Below are 15,121 nucleotides of genomic sequence, written 5' to 3' on the forward strand. Positions count from 1 at the left end.
AGACTTGGAGCAGATTAGATACAGGGCAGTGGGAAATGAGAAAGAGTATAGCTCTTAAATATCTCTAGGGTTCCTGAACTGATAGACATTTTCTTGGGCTAGAAATATGGGAAACAAAGAATGGTTGAACCAGAGATCTCAGGCTCTGCTGGGACCCACAGACCACATGACTTATGCTATGCACATACATATAAATCTGAGAAAGGTGGTTGGATACATGAGTTGGAAACTCAGCAGATGAATGTGACAAGAAGACACCAATTTGCCCTTTCGCTGTTGGTACAGAGTTGTTGATGCCATGTTTGTGGATGAGGTCTCCCAGAGAAATTCAGAGGAGAAAGAAACCAGAGAATATGATTTAAAGGAAGAGGAGCCCGTGAGATATATGGGGAAGGACTGGCTGGAGTGCTAGGAGGCATCGAAGACACCAGAAGCCCAAATTTCCAGGCTGGGGAACCTTAAGGGGTTACCTGTAAATGAACAAAGAGCTCAAACAGGACAGGGCCTCACATCTTCTCTGAAGTACTTAAAGTTACATGTTTAAATTGTTATGAGTAAAATATGTATAATCAACACAAAGTTTGTCTTTCCTGCCATGCTGAGGTTGAATGAGTTGCTGCAGGCTTTGGTGTGTGAAGGGTGGGTGGGGGGAGCTTTGTGAGAGGTTGGGGCTTCCTATCACTTCTCCATTCATGACGGGCCTTGTCATGTAATCATCTCATTTGTTTCCATTGGCATTTGAGAACAATGTTTGTCCCAATGCCAATGTCACCCCATAGTCCTTCTGAAGAATGGAGGCTAAGGTGAAGTGTATACTGGGGAGTGCACCAGGGCTTGAGATCAGTGTTTTGCACCTTACCTGCACTTCATCAAAGAGGGTCCTTGCTTGTTGCAGTGGTATAGGAACACTCCCGAGGCCACTCATGGGGAGGTAGGACACTTCAACCAACCATTTGCGAAGCTTTTCTGCCATCTCCCTATAGCGCTGCCACTGACGAATTTGGCTGTCGATGATCCCCCGCCTCTGCTGGGCCCTGCGGATCACCCCCTGCCACTGATTGCTGAGGAGTGTCAATTTCTGGTTGAATTCATCCCTGGAGAAGAAATAATTACCAGGTGAAAAACACTGGTACCTTGGATGTAGTTATATCCTCAGTCAATGTGACCTTAAGTGCTGAGAAGTGACAGGGCAGAGGTTTTCATCTATCATGTTGTGATCTGTTACTGGGTCTACTGCAATTCATTTAAAAAATTAAACTACTGGTGTTTGTAAATGCTGCACGTTTTCATGAAGGCAAATCTACACTAAAGTAATGTCATTCACTCTCTCCTTGGGGGTGCGAGAATGGGAGTGAAATGTTGCGGGTGCAATGAACACAGCTCAAAACCCTGAGACGCCCATAGCAACGTGTGTAGCATGTGAAAGTGTCTTGGGAGCCCCACTACAGGAAAACACATGGAGCAAAGCGTATGCAGAACCTCTGTCTTGAACTAGAATCATAAGCCACTTTTAATAGACAGAACTGTGTTATTTTAGCTAGAATCATAAGTCACTTAAATCAAATCATGTAATTTAAGAAGATTTTTAAAAACCATATTCCATAAACTTTCTCAGTATTCCCTTACATTAAACAGCCTCAATCTCTAGCAAATTATTCCATCTATTAATCTGAACTGTCCCTTCTATATTTTAGGCTGACTTCACTTTGTTCTTAGAAAAATAAAAATGAGTCATTACAATCTGTGTAAATGCCCTTCATATATTTAGGGATACTAAGTTTTCCTCAAACTTTATCAATTTTAGGCTAAAGAATCTCAGATCCTTGGCTGTATTCTTCTTGCTTTTGTGTTTTCTAATTGAAAAAAGTGTTGACTGTTCCTTATTAAATATTACTTAATATTCAACTTGTGGCTCTAGAATGACTAGGAAGGGTTTGTCCAGCATCAAATAGAATGAGTTTTCTTGTAGATGATACTGTCATACACACATTTTAGTATCAAAATGTAACATTACCTGTATTTTCTCTATTAAATTAGTTTTGCTTTTCTTTCTGAGATATACTATTCTCTCTTCCTGTGGGTGACATCAGCTCTGAGCTGGCTTACTATGCTAGACTCCTCTCTTCTTGATACTTCCTATTATCTGGGACTACTATAAACTTTGATTTTGTAACCAAACGTGGGAAAAACTATCCCTAATCCTATCCCTGATCCTAACTCTGATCCTAAAAGAAACTAAATTAAGCCGGGCTCGGTGGCTCAGTCGGTAATCCCACACTTTGGGAGGCTGAGGTGAGTGGACTGCCTGAGCCCGCGGGTTCGAGACCACCCTGGGCAACTTGGCGAGACCTCAACTCTACAATAAATCAAAAAATTAGCTGGGCATGGTAGTGCGTGCCTGTAGTTCCAGCTACTTGGAAGGCTGAGGCGGAAGGATCGCCGGAGCCCAGCAGGTCGAGGCTGCGGTGGCCGGGAGCGGCCACTGCACTCCAGTCTGGGCGACAGAGTGAGACTCCAACTCAAAAAAATAAAGAAGCTAAATTAATTTTAATGTTACTATAAATACATATGCTCCAAATCTGAGTAATAGACATTCAAAACTCATAGGCACTCGATTTACTCCTTTAAGCTTATTTAATGATTCAGCTTAAACAAAAGATAAATAATACATAGTCAAGGTCAACTATGCTGGTATTAAAAAGAAAAGTACTAAATAAAGCCCCTGCAAAAAAAAAAATCTGTATGCTTTCTCACTTTTTTTTTTTTTTTTTGAGTTGGAGTCTCACTCTGTTGCCCAGTCTGGAGGGCAGTGACATGCTCCCGGCCACTGCAGCCTCAACCTGTTGGGCTCCGATCCTTCCACCTCAGCCTTCCAAGTAGCTGGAACTACAGGCGAGTGCTACCACGCCCGGCTAATTTTTTGATTTATTGTAGAGATGAGGTCTCGCTGCCCAGGCAGGTCTCGAACCCACGAGCCCAGGCAATCCACTCACCTCAGCCTCTCAAAGGCGTGGGATTACAGGCTGAGCCACCGACCCTGACTGCTTTCTCATTTTAAAAACAGATTCAGGCTGGGTGTGGTGGCTCACATCTGTAATTCCAGCACTTTGGGAGGCCAAGGTGAGAAGATTGCTTGAGCTTAGGAGTTTAAAACCAGGCTAGTAAGACCTTACTTCTACAAGGAAAACAAAAATTAGTCAGGCATGATGGTGCGCACTTGTAGTAAAGAAATTGAGGCATAAGGACTGCCTGAGCCTAGGAAGCGTAGGTTGCAGTGAGCTGTGACAGTGCCACTGCACTCCAGCCTGGGCAACAGGGTGAGACTCTGACTAAAAAAAAATTCCATGTAACAACTACTTAGGTTTGGATGATGACTTCTACTTTTGAAAGAAAATTTTAATAAATATATCAATTGCAGTAGAATTCAAGTATGATCGATTAGCTTCTTGATACTTCCCTAAAAGATAAAAGCAACTGTCAACTCAGAAAATGTATAACTTCAGGGCTTGAGCATATTCTAGAATGTGGAAATGCCCTTACATGTTGCTTTTCCCTACTAGGTAACCATTCAAAATCTCTTTGGGTTCTTGTCTTTACTTTGTACAACCAAGCTGTCCTGAGCTACCTGCCAGCATGGGGAACTTTTTAAAACATGACATGTTCCCAGTGCCAAACTTGAAGCTTTAAAAAGTAAAACTCATAAATTAACCTTTAGAACACAATACATTTACAATCTAGGATCTTCCTATTGTCAACAGGTTCTAATCTGATCTTTTTTTTTTAACTTTCAACTTTCAAAATTCTTTATCCGAAGGTCCAACCTCCCATTTTCATCTTGCTTGTGTTTTTTCCTAAATGTTAACATTTAAAATTTAATAGATGTTGGCTTGCATGTGAATATTAAGTTTTATTTTACTTAATGACTGAAATGTTTATAATATTGTTATAGAGTTGGCTAAGAGATGATAAAGCAGAAGATAAAAGTTAATTGCATTTGAATTTGTTTTATTTTGAGCATCTTAATCAGGAAAGCTCACATTTAACTTTGGCTTACTTAGAATAGAATAAATATGTTATCACATTTTGTTGATCCAAACTTAACCGTGAAAATCTTTCATGTACTTCCAAATAAATATCCACTTAAAACTGAAGTTGCTGCTAAAACATTAAAACAAAACTCTCACTAAAAATGATTCATTTTCTATTTAAAAAAACACTAAGTTAATTATAATCACAACTACTAGTCCTAAATGTGAGAAAGATGTACATAGGCAATAAAGCAAACAAATTTAATACTCGGAATATCACCACAAAAAGTAGATGAGATAAAATAAACATTCCTAGGAAAGGTAACCACAGTATGGAATTGTCAATTCATGTGCCATAAATCTGAAGTGAGACTTTTATTCCTGCATTTTTAATAAAGGGATAATTTACTACACAAATGAAGAAGAAGAAGAAGGATTTCAGGTTGAATGCAATCTGATTGAAGGTGGGAAACCATTTTCAAATATGGAGGAAATATCACAGCATGGGAAATCTGGCTCATATAATCCAGTACTGACTAAAAACCAGACACACAGGCTCTGGCCCTGATTCTGCTGTTACTTAATTCTATGACCTTGGTCAATTTGGCTCACATTCATGAGTCTCAGGTTTCTCATCTATAAATTAAGAGGCATGGACTAGTGATATCTATGCTCTTTTTATAAATAAAATTTCTATAACTGTATGAGAATATGAGAAGCATCTGTTTACAAACCATTGACTCATCATCGATACAATTCATTCTGATCTACATTAATTCCAGTCCCTACAGATGACTCGTGAAGGTTGGTGAGGTGATTTCCAATTACTCTATGTCCTTCATATAATATAATATAATATCAGTTCTCTAAAAAGATTCAATACTCAGTCATTTCAGAGATTCAGACAAGCCTCTCCTCCAATTACTGAGGCTCCACTATAGTACAATTGCCTCAGGAAGATTGGATATATTCCCTCTAATCTGCTCATTAAAAAGAAAATGACTAATTTACCAGAAACTTTTCTTTATAATAGTGTATCAAAGATCCTACCTGTCATCAACTTGACCTTGTTCTAGAAGACGCTGCCCATCAATAATGATCGAGTGCAAAATCTGCTGACGACTGAACATCTCGGCTTGAAACAACTATAATTTGTAAAAAAGAAGATCGTACTTTAGTGTTCTTAATTTTAGTGACTGGTTCTCTGATAACTTTCCAAATATTCTGGTTTTAGCAAGACTATGAAAAATATCTCCAGCTGAATCAAGAAATGTGTGAAATTCTGTAGGAATAATTTATTTTCAAATAATCAATTAAGAAATGTTCAAAGATGAAGGTTAGGTTTTGGCTTAATAAAACTAAAGGACTAAAAGTAGAATTGTGTTTCTCTACTTTCTTTCTAAAACATCTAATAAAGTAAGTTAATGCACAACTTGCTTTCTGGCTTATTTTGTGGACAAAGCATGGTTCATGTTCAGACACAGAGACTAGCTTAGGGCAACGTACTTACACTAGCACATGGCACCAGAAGGACTAATAGATGGCAAATTACTTTTTGTGTATAGGACAAAGTCGAAGAAAGAAAAAAGTCCACCCCTTTTCTGCTCTTTTTGAACTCACTATCTTTCAATTTAATTGAATTGGTATTTTTATTATTATTTTAAAAAATTCAATGTCTTTCAAATTATTTCCACTGTTTTAAAAACAGCTTTATTGAGATATAATTCATAAACCAAACAATACACTCTTTTAAAGTGTCCATTTTCGTGACTTTTATTATATTTACAGATTTTACAACCATAGCCACAATCAGTTTTAGAACATTCTTATCACTTCTAAAAGAAACTCCATGCTAATTAGCAATCATTTCACATTTCCTCCCAACTCTCCAGCCCTAAGCATCCACTAGTCTATGTTATATCTCTACGAATTGCCTATTATTAATATTTCATATAAATGGAATCATGGAAGATATAGTCTTTTTTGATCGGTTTCTTTCCCTTAACATAATGTTTTCAAGGTTCACCCATATCACAACATGTATCTCATTGGTTTTTATTGTTGAATAGAATTCCATTATATGAATATATCACTTTTCATTTATCCACTCATTAGTTGATAGACATTTGGGTTGTTTCCACTTTTTGGTTATTATGACTAATGCCATGATAAACAATATACTGTTACAAGTTTTTGTGTGGACACATATTTTCATCTATCCTGGGTATATACCTAGGGTGGAGTTATTGGGTTATATGATATGATAACTCTATGTTTAACATTTTAAGAACTGTCAAACTGTTTTCCAAAGCAGCTTTACCACTTTACAGTCCCCTCAGCAGCACTCCAATTTCTCTACACCCTCACCAACACTTATTATCTTTTTCATTGTAGCCATCCTAGTGGGTGTGAAATGGCATCTCACTGTAGTTTTGTTCCATTGTCTTTTATTTCACCATCTGCCAACTTAATAAAACCAGCTTTTTAAAATATCTTATAGATCTTTAAATTCTCTATTTTTAACATTTCAGCAAAGTGCTTTAAAATTAATTCCATTCTCTTTTAAGCTCTAAATTAAGTTTTTCTCTACTCTTAGGTAAGACCCATCTTTCCATGAGTATATATGTATTTCATAAATACACGGGACAACTTAGTTACACCAGTAAATGGCAACACAAGAACTAAACGTTGGCAAATTATTTGCCTTTTGGTATATAGTTCTCTCTGTGTGTTTCCTGAGAAGTAATTATAATACAGTTTACTCAAAGGTACACTTGGGCACTGCCAGGGGAAGATGGGAGGGAGAGAGGGCGGCATGTAACAACACAAAGGGTATCTGGTCCCAAACCAGGGGAAGTGAGGGCCAGTTGGAGGTCCAAACTTCACCTACATGGAGCCTACCTGTGTAGTTAATCCTTACCTGTACACCACTCCTCTATAATAAAATAAAATAAAATAAAAATTTAAGAAAGAGGTACACTTAGAGATATCTGATAATTTCCTAGTATAAAATTCATATAGGTTTTTTTTTAAAAAAAACAAACACAATTTTCAAAACTTCTGATTGAAGTATAGTCTCTTAAGCAATTAGCCTTGGCAATATTAGTGTAGCCTCTAACCCAATTTGAAAGTTGCCTGGCTATTCACACTCTTTCCATCAGCTTCCCTTGCCCCCAGTAAGTAGCCTCTAACCACAATTTTAGCATTATAAATTGCAAAGTACTGAAGCCCAACACAGGTTTATAATCAAACATGGTTCAGAAAGCTGAGCCACATTCTGTAATTAAAGATATCAAATCCTTAAGCTTAGGAAAGAAGGCAAATGTGATGTATGCATTGAGGAGACTCAGTGCAAGGTATAAGATTTTAATTTTCCCACATGCCATTTTGTAACATTTTCCAAAGGTCTAAAACATTTTTATTCCCCCAAAATCTACTGGCATAACTTACCTCATGTGCTCTCTGCTGTTCCAAAAGATGCTGATAATTGCCTGAAATCTCTACCGCTAACTTTTGTTCTGTTTGAATTAGGAATTCCATCCATGTTTCACATTTTTCCAAGAAAGTCTGGTGTTGCAGCAAAAATGACTGCAACTTGCTGAGAGAACAAAGGGCACGAGATATTGGTTATTTTGTTGCTTATTCTTATATCTCTAGCATATAAAGCTAGACTAAATAATTTCTGCTTTCAATTCTAATTGGACCCACCACAAAGCTTTTATGTTAGGTAGTACAATATTATAAAAAGAAAGAAAAAAAAATTTTTAAAGTAAAAGCTTAAGATGTTACTTTTTAAAAAAATGATGAATATTATGCATGCACCTTTAATATATTCTTACTTAAGAGTTTTCTTATTAAAGCACAATTTAGTACATTAAACATGGAAAACTGTTTTACAATTTGAATTTTCCACTTTCAGCTCAAATTTTGTCAGTATTATTGGAAAGACCAGAATTTATAAGTATCCATAAATCATGAACTTATATTTTACTAATATATTGGTGCTATGGTTTGAATGTATTCCCTCCAAAGTTCAGGTGTTGAAACTTAATGGACACTGTGATAGTATTATACGACTGAGACGGGCCCTTTATGAAGTGATTAGGCCATAAAGGCTCCTCCCTTGTGAATGGGATTAGGGCCCTTATAAAAGAGGATTCATACAGCATTCAGCACTCTTGCTCTTCTGTCTTCCTCCATGTAAGGCTTTCCTTCCCTCTTGAGGATGCAGCCAGGAAGTCGCCATCTTGAAAGCAAGTAGCCACCACCAGAAAACTAAACCTGTCAGCACCTTGATCTTAGACTTCCTGGCCTCCAGAACTGTGAGAAAATAAATTTCTGTTCTTCACAAATTACCCAGTATGTGGTATTTTGCTATAGCAGCACAGAGCGAAATGAGACAACTGGACTGACCAGCACATCACTTGTTTACTCTACCTGAATCTTTCCGTAGTCTGAGAGGAGATCAGTGACCAATGACGGTTCAGATTTTGCATCCTTTTGATTTCCTTATCATTCAAGGGTAATCTATATCCAAGTTCATTTAAACGGTCTAAATCTGGGGCCATGCTGCTGAATTTTAACATCTGTCCCTAAACGCAAGATTTAAAAGCAGGTTTAGCACCATGGCCAAAAACAGCGGAGCTTTTTCTTTTATTTATTTATTTTTAATTTTAAAGATGTCTAGTACAAGTCAGGATTGAGTATATAAGCGTTTTATGTACAGGTCAAGTCTGTGCCTCCCTTTGGACCTCACTTTGCCTGGAAAGCAGGTCCTTTTCAAACTGCACAGTGAACTTCTGATTCCAGGGAGAAGCTGGTCTTCGGTTTGCTATGCATTTCGCAGCCACCTACCTGCAATCTCCAGAGGTACAAAGAGACAAAAGCTAACTCTCCTCTGCGCCCTGAACTGCTGCTGTTGCTATCGCTACTAAAGTTACTCCTTATCCTTTACTGAGGAGCTTGTAGGTGGCCCGTATTATCTTATTTGCTTGATTTATTTATTTAAATGTAATTCTTAGTAGAACCCATAAAGGATGAAAACTATGAAGCTGAGTGAACAGGTTTATTTCTTGCCCTATTTGCTTTATTCATCCTAATCTGCTCTCTTTCTATTCAATAATAATAATAGTTATAACAGTGATAGTGAACATTTATTGAACACTTGTGATGAATCAAGCAGGGTTAAGAGGTTTACAAGTAATGACTCATTTTATCCTCAAAACAATCCTATAAGTACCACTGTGATTCTCTTTTACAAATGATGAAAGGGAGACACAGAAACAAAGTCAATTGCTCAAGACCACCTAGCTAGTGAGGGGTAGGGCTGGTAAGTGAACTTTGTTGGGTTCTTGCTAGAGGGAATTCAGTCCCACTTGAGCTATGAACTGACCACCCACTGCCTTAGAACATCAGCGCTCAAAGGTGAGGAGATTCAACCAAAAGAGCAGTCTATGTTTCAGATCTCCTCTCTCTTCAGGCACAGGACAGAGCTGTCTGCTCTGATTTCCCATGGGCATTCTTATCTCCATCTAGGAAACTATCTACAAGAAGGAGAAAATGACCTATTGAGGACAATGTGCACAGGTGGGGATGGTGGGTGTACTTAAAGCCCAGACTTATTCACGACTATGCAATGCATCCATGTAACCAAAACCCATTTGTAATCCCCTGAAATTAAAAAATAAAACAAAATAAAACACAAAGAAGGAGAAAATGTCAGGCCACCTTTGGCTCTGTGTGTGTGTTTTTCTTTGCATGCCCTGCAAAGGCTGATTCCCAAGTATGAAAGTCAAAGCACAACTATTAGATGGCAAAATTCCTATGGGTAGACATCAGCATTAAACAAAACTGACACAACCTGATTTTTTCCCTATGACACTTAGAGGGAGTGAGATACTATTTCACTAATTGAGAGCATGATTGTAATCGCCTACGCACATCCACTTAATTAAATGACATGATAGAGCATGGAAGAAAAGTCATGTGCTATGAAAGCCTGTCCCTGGGCAGCCTGGTACTGCACAAACAATGACGGTTTTCCTAAGAGAGTGGCATTGAACAAAATGACCAGGACTTTACTCTTTTTAGTTGGTGAAGAAGTTGGCAGAGACAAGAAAAGAATCCAGAAAGAAAACGTCACACACTCAGACATTGGCTAGATGGGCAGTGGTACAATATAAGGCCCCAGGAAAGGTAGGAACTGGGTTATGCTGCCCTGAAAAGTCACATGGTCTTTATTCTAAGAGCAGTGGGGACCCACCAAGGGGCTTAACTGGGGAAATAATATGATAAAATTTGCATATCTATTTTATTATTATTTTTTGCTTGATTGAATGTTTAAGATAGTTCATAATTAAGTAAAAACATTGCTTTTTACTTTTTATTTTTTTATTTTTTTGAGTCGGGGCTTCACTCTGTACCCTAGACAGGAGTATAGTGGCACTATCATAGCTCACTGTAGCCTCAACCTCCTGGGCTCAGGTGATCCTTCTGCCTGAGCCTCCCAAATAGCTGGGAATACAGGCACACGACAGCATAACTGGCTAATTTTTTTTTTTTTTTTACTTTTTGTAGAGAAAAGTTCTCCATATGATACTCAGGCTGGTCTGGAACTGCTGGGCTCAGGTGATCTTTCTGCCTGAACCTCCCAAATAGCTGGGAATACAGGCACATGCCACCACACCTAGTTATTATTATTATTTTTTTACTTTGTGTAGAGACGAGGTTTCCATATGTTGCCCAGGCTGGGCTGGAACTCCTGGGCTCAGGTAATCCTCCCACCTCAGCCTCCTAAAGTGATGAGATTATAGCATGAGCTACTGTACCTGGCCTTAATTTTCTTTTTAAAAAAATTAATATTAGTTTTGATTGACAAATCATGATTGTATACATTTTGTAGAGTGCAATGTAATGTATTGATATATGTATATAATGAGAAATGGTTAAAGCAATCTAGACAAAATCCTTCCTTAAAAAAAAAAAAAAAAAGATCATTCTGGTATCCAGAGGAAGAGGATATATATCTTGTTGGAGGTAGATCTGTGAAAGGCCACTGTGGTGTTCCCTGAGAGACTGGGATAACTGGAACTAGGAGTGAACGATGTTAAAGACAGAGATGGGAGGTGACACAGGAAAGAACTCAGGGTAGAAAGGAGTGAGGTGACTTCCCAGAACAGGTCCTGGCTGGGCTCCCAGCCCTGGCTGGGAAATCAGCCCACACTCATCATCAATACACCATTTTCTCCTCACAGGAGAGCAGGAAGGCAGAGCCGGGGAGTCTTGCTGGCAACTTGGAAGAAAGAGTAGGGCTACATCAATTTTGAGTTTTCCTTAAGAATTTGTGGACCCAAGATCCAGGTCAGATTTGAACACATACTTACCTTAAGTTCTTCCATCCTTTCCTGGATTGTTGAGAGGTCAGACGAGTGGCTAGGGTCTTGTCCTTGTAATATTTCTTCAGCTTCCACTATCCAGATCTCCAGAGCTTCCAAACTCTTGGCAAAGGTTTCATAGTCAAGAATTCCAGCCTTTTTTTTTCCATGAAAGAAATTGATATTTTAGTGAAAAATATTGGTATTTTAATGAAATCTAGTGAAAGGGCAAGTGGATATTGAAATTATTTTTCATACTTTTATATTGCATTGCAATTATCAAGATACCATTCCTTAAAAAAGGCTATAATAAAATTCTTTTCTTTATGTAATTTTTCCTAAAAGTAGAATTATTTCTATACACTAGTAGGCAATAACCAATTAAAGTTATCCTTTAAATATATCATCAAACAAGAGGTCTGAAAAATATTCTGATTCTTGTAAAAACTGAAGTTATATAAACATAAATATTCATATTAAAGCCAATGAGTGGTTCATTAATTGAGCACACCATGGAAGTTGGCATTGGTTCAGGAGTTTGTCTCCTAAACCCATTTTAAAATTATTTCGTAGAGAACAGGTCAAAACTCCCACCTTCCCTCATCTCCACAGGAACTTGCAAGTTTGTTTCTTTTTAATTCTTTAGTCTGGAAGGAGACATTATGATAAAGAATTCTTTTCCTGTGCTTATGCCCAGATACCATAGACCACCCAGTTTATAGCACACTCTGAGTATGAGCTCAGTACCTGTAACACGGTCTGCTGTTTGCAAAGAGCCTGCTCAAGGGCACATAAATGTTGAGTCAGAGAGAGTTGATCCGACTTAATGGCTGATGCGGCTGAGGCATCCACTTGTTGCTTGAGCTGCTCTCCCAGCTCACCGAGAACAAAAAGGGAGTCCTTCACTGTGCCCAGTCCTTTGAGGAGGTCCTACAGAAGGTGAAAACATACCTGTTGTAAACTAACATGTTAAGTGCACTCCTTCTCAGCAAACCACAATGGGTAAAGGGCCATATATCTAGAAAGACGCAGTTCTTATCGATCCCTCTGAGGTCAAATAACCTTCACCTGCTGAAGAATCAGACACAGAGGGTGAACAAGAAAGAGAATGATGGATGATACCAGAATTTTTGACATGATGAACTAGAAGAATGGAATTAATATTTAATGAGATGAGGGAAAGTGCAGGAAGATTTTGAAGAAACACCAGGAGCTCAGTTGTAGACACTTGAGTCTGACATGACTGCTGTGGATCCACATAAAGAGATCCAGTAGTTAGTAAGATACGAGGTCCGACAATTAAATTCGCGAACTCATCCTAGAAAAAGTGCTCCATACCTCGTTGCTGAATATCACTATAGTCACCTTTAAAGTACTCCCCCGGAGAAGCTATGCACTGATGCTAGCACCTAGCTCAACCCATCAAAGTAAATTTGGAACTCTTTTTCTAGAATGGCCATCAGAGCTATGGTCGTATTATCCTTGTTGTCCTGAATGTCATCAAATGTCTTCCTTTCAATATTTCCTTTATCTTTGGGTAAAGAAAAAAGTCATTGGGGCCAAGATCAGGTGAGTAGGGAGGGTGTCCCAATACAGTTATTTGTACAGTGCTGCCAACATAAGCGCATGGTGGCAAGTTCACAAACTTAATTGTCAGGCCTCAACAAACAACAACTGCTCACAGGGCCATTTCAGAAAAAGAGTTCCAAAATTGCTTTGATGGGTAGATTCAGCACTGGCGTCAGTGCATAGATTCCCCAGGGGAATACTTTGAAGGTGACTGTAGTGATATTCAGCAATGAGGTATGCAGCATTTTTTCTAGGATAGTTCACAATCCTAATTGCTGGACCTTGTAGACATAGATATAGATAATACTCTTCTATTAATAAAAGTCATATGAGTTTATTATAGGACACTGGGAAAATGTAAAAAACATACATGAACAACAACAACAAAAGATCTATGAGCCAATAACTGAAAACATCTTGGCAAGTTTTTCCTGCCTCTTTATGTAATTAATATCCATTTGAAAACACAGTGCTATAGTTTACCTTTTTCTACTGATTATTATTATCTGCATCAGGAATCTGTTTGTCAGTGGTATCGTCTGTGTGTGTAGTCACAGTATTGTAGTTGTAATGACCCTCTCATCTCAGTGGGATAGAGAACACAATGGTGACAGCAGCCAGCATCCTATTCTTTTCCAAGGCTCCTGTTGCCTCCACTTTATTTGGAACCTTCTCATATGCTCAAAAAAATAAACTAATGGGAATTCCCTGATCCTGGTTTCTATCCTCTATGAAGAGCTGGCAAGTGACGGCTTCTTCTACCTGTAACCATGCCCCACCTAGACACAGCACAGACTACAGAGACTGATTTGCCTATGCATAGACTACTGTGAGAGAAAGAAAAGCAAAGGGCTCCCTAACCTTGACACAGATGACAGACAAGGAGTATTTCAATTCAGGAGTACTGAAAATGACAGATTTAGCCAGGCGTGGTGGCTCAAGCCTGTAATCCCAGCACTTTGGGAGGCCGAGGCAAGAGGATTGCCTGAGACCAGAAGTTTGAGACCAGCCTGGGCAACTTGGCGAGACCTCATCTATACAATAAAGAAAAGAAAAGAGGAGAGGAGAGGAAGGAGAAGAGAGGAGAGGAGAGGAGAGAAAAGAGAAAATGACAGCTCTCATAAGGATAAACTACGTGAACCATAAAGCACTGCATTGCCTTTATTATAAATATTCATCTTTAGCTTGAAAGTGATGATTCAAGTCAAAAGTATTAGAATACGGCAAATTTTTCTTTATGTAGTTTATTCTAATAAACTGATTTGGAAAAGTTTATAAAAAGATCCTTGTAACAACTTCATGGACGTAAAGGCAAATAAGGACAAATAGGAAGAGTCATGTAATGGATGAAACAAGAGAAGAGATGTTTCCAAAAACCTTAAGTAGGTTACTGGCAGATGCAGTGAAAAAGAGAATTATTAAAAAGAAGTATACCAGTAAATCACAGTGAAATATTTTCTAGCATTAAAATCTAAATGAATGACATCTGTAACAGTAGATTTTTAAAAGCTGTAACACTGTTCCCCATATGGTCACATCTTATATTGACCATGCCAATAAAAACAGAGGGCCTAAATCTCTCACATGGATTCTATTCCATTAGAAAAAAATGGGAAAACAACTCATCTTTTAAAATGAAGCAATGGGAGGCGATCTCCTAATCTGATACATATGCAACTATGGGCTGAAAAATCAGGCAGGCTCTTTGATCCTAAGACAATTATTTTTGCATAATTGTCCCACATACAGAGACATCCCCAAAGATTGCACACATTGGTGCTACGCCAGTCCTTAAATTTGGGAAGTCTAAAAGTGGCACGTCAGGAAAACATGACAGCTCCTGAACATACGTTGCAATCTTGAATCCACGTGGCAACTTCATCATCAGCGATGTCCTTGTTGGTGGCTGCCTTCAACAGCTCGTTGGTCCGATCCTCCTGCTGCTGAACTGTGGAAGCACACTGTTTGGAGTAGTCCTTGTATCTTTGCCAAAGCTGAAGCAGGGCCTTGCTGGAGTGCAGCTGTTCGGCAATCTCTTCCAGCAAGTTATTCCATCTGGAAACAATAGCCAACACTCATGGGCAGATTACCACCTCTCACCAAATGGCATTTACTAGTTTATTTTTCATGATCTTGATTCAAGTGAATATG

The 15,121-nt window shown here is 38.4% G+C and overlaps 1 protein-coding gene across 1 annotated transcript in view; it reads right to left on the reverse strand.

Annotated features, from left to right (window-relative positions):
• Nucleotides 1-15,121, reverse strand: part of SYNE1 (spectrin repeat containing nuclear envelope protein 1) — a 391,665-nt gene that overhangs the window by 84,433 nt on the left and 292,111 nt on the right. The window contains exons 113-119 of the mRNA XM_021716025.1: nucleotides 14,821-15,025; nucleotides 12,149-12,331; nucleotides 11,411-11,557; nucleotides 8,466-8,620; nucleotides 7,479-7,626; nucleotides 5,079-5,173; nucleotides 860-1,094 (exon numbers count right to left, since the gene is read on the reverse strand). Of these exons, the coding sequence (XP_021571700.1) occupies nucleotides 860-1,094; nucleotides 5,079-5,173; nucleotides 7,479-7,626; nucleotides 8,466-8,620; nucleotides 11,411-11,557; nucleotides 12,149-12,331; nucleotides 14,821-15,025 (1,168 nt within the window). The remainder of the gene's footprint in view (nucleotides 1-859; nucleotides 1,095-5,078; nucleotides 5,174-7,478; nucleotides 7,627-8,465; nucleotides 8,621-11,410; nucleotides 11,558-12,148; nucleotides 12,332-14,820; nucleotides 15,026-15,121) is intronic.

Source organism: Carlito syrichta, unplaced genomic scaffold, assembly GCF_000164805.1.
Source record: "Carlito syrichta isolate Samal-C Ts95f unplaced genomic scaffold, Tarsius_syrichta-2.0.1 Scaffold308114, whole genome shotgun sequence".
Taxonomy (NCBI): Eukaryota; Metazoa; Chordata; class Mammalia; order Primates; family Tarsiidae; genus Carlito; species Carlito syrichta.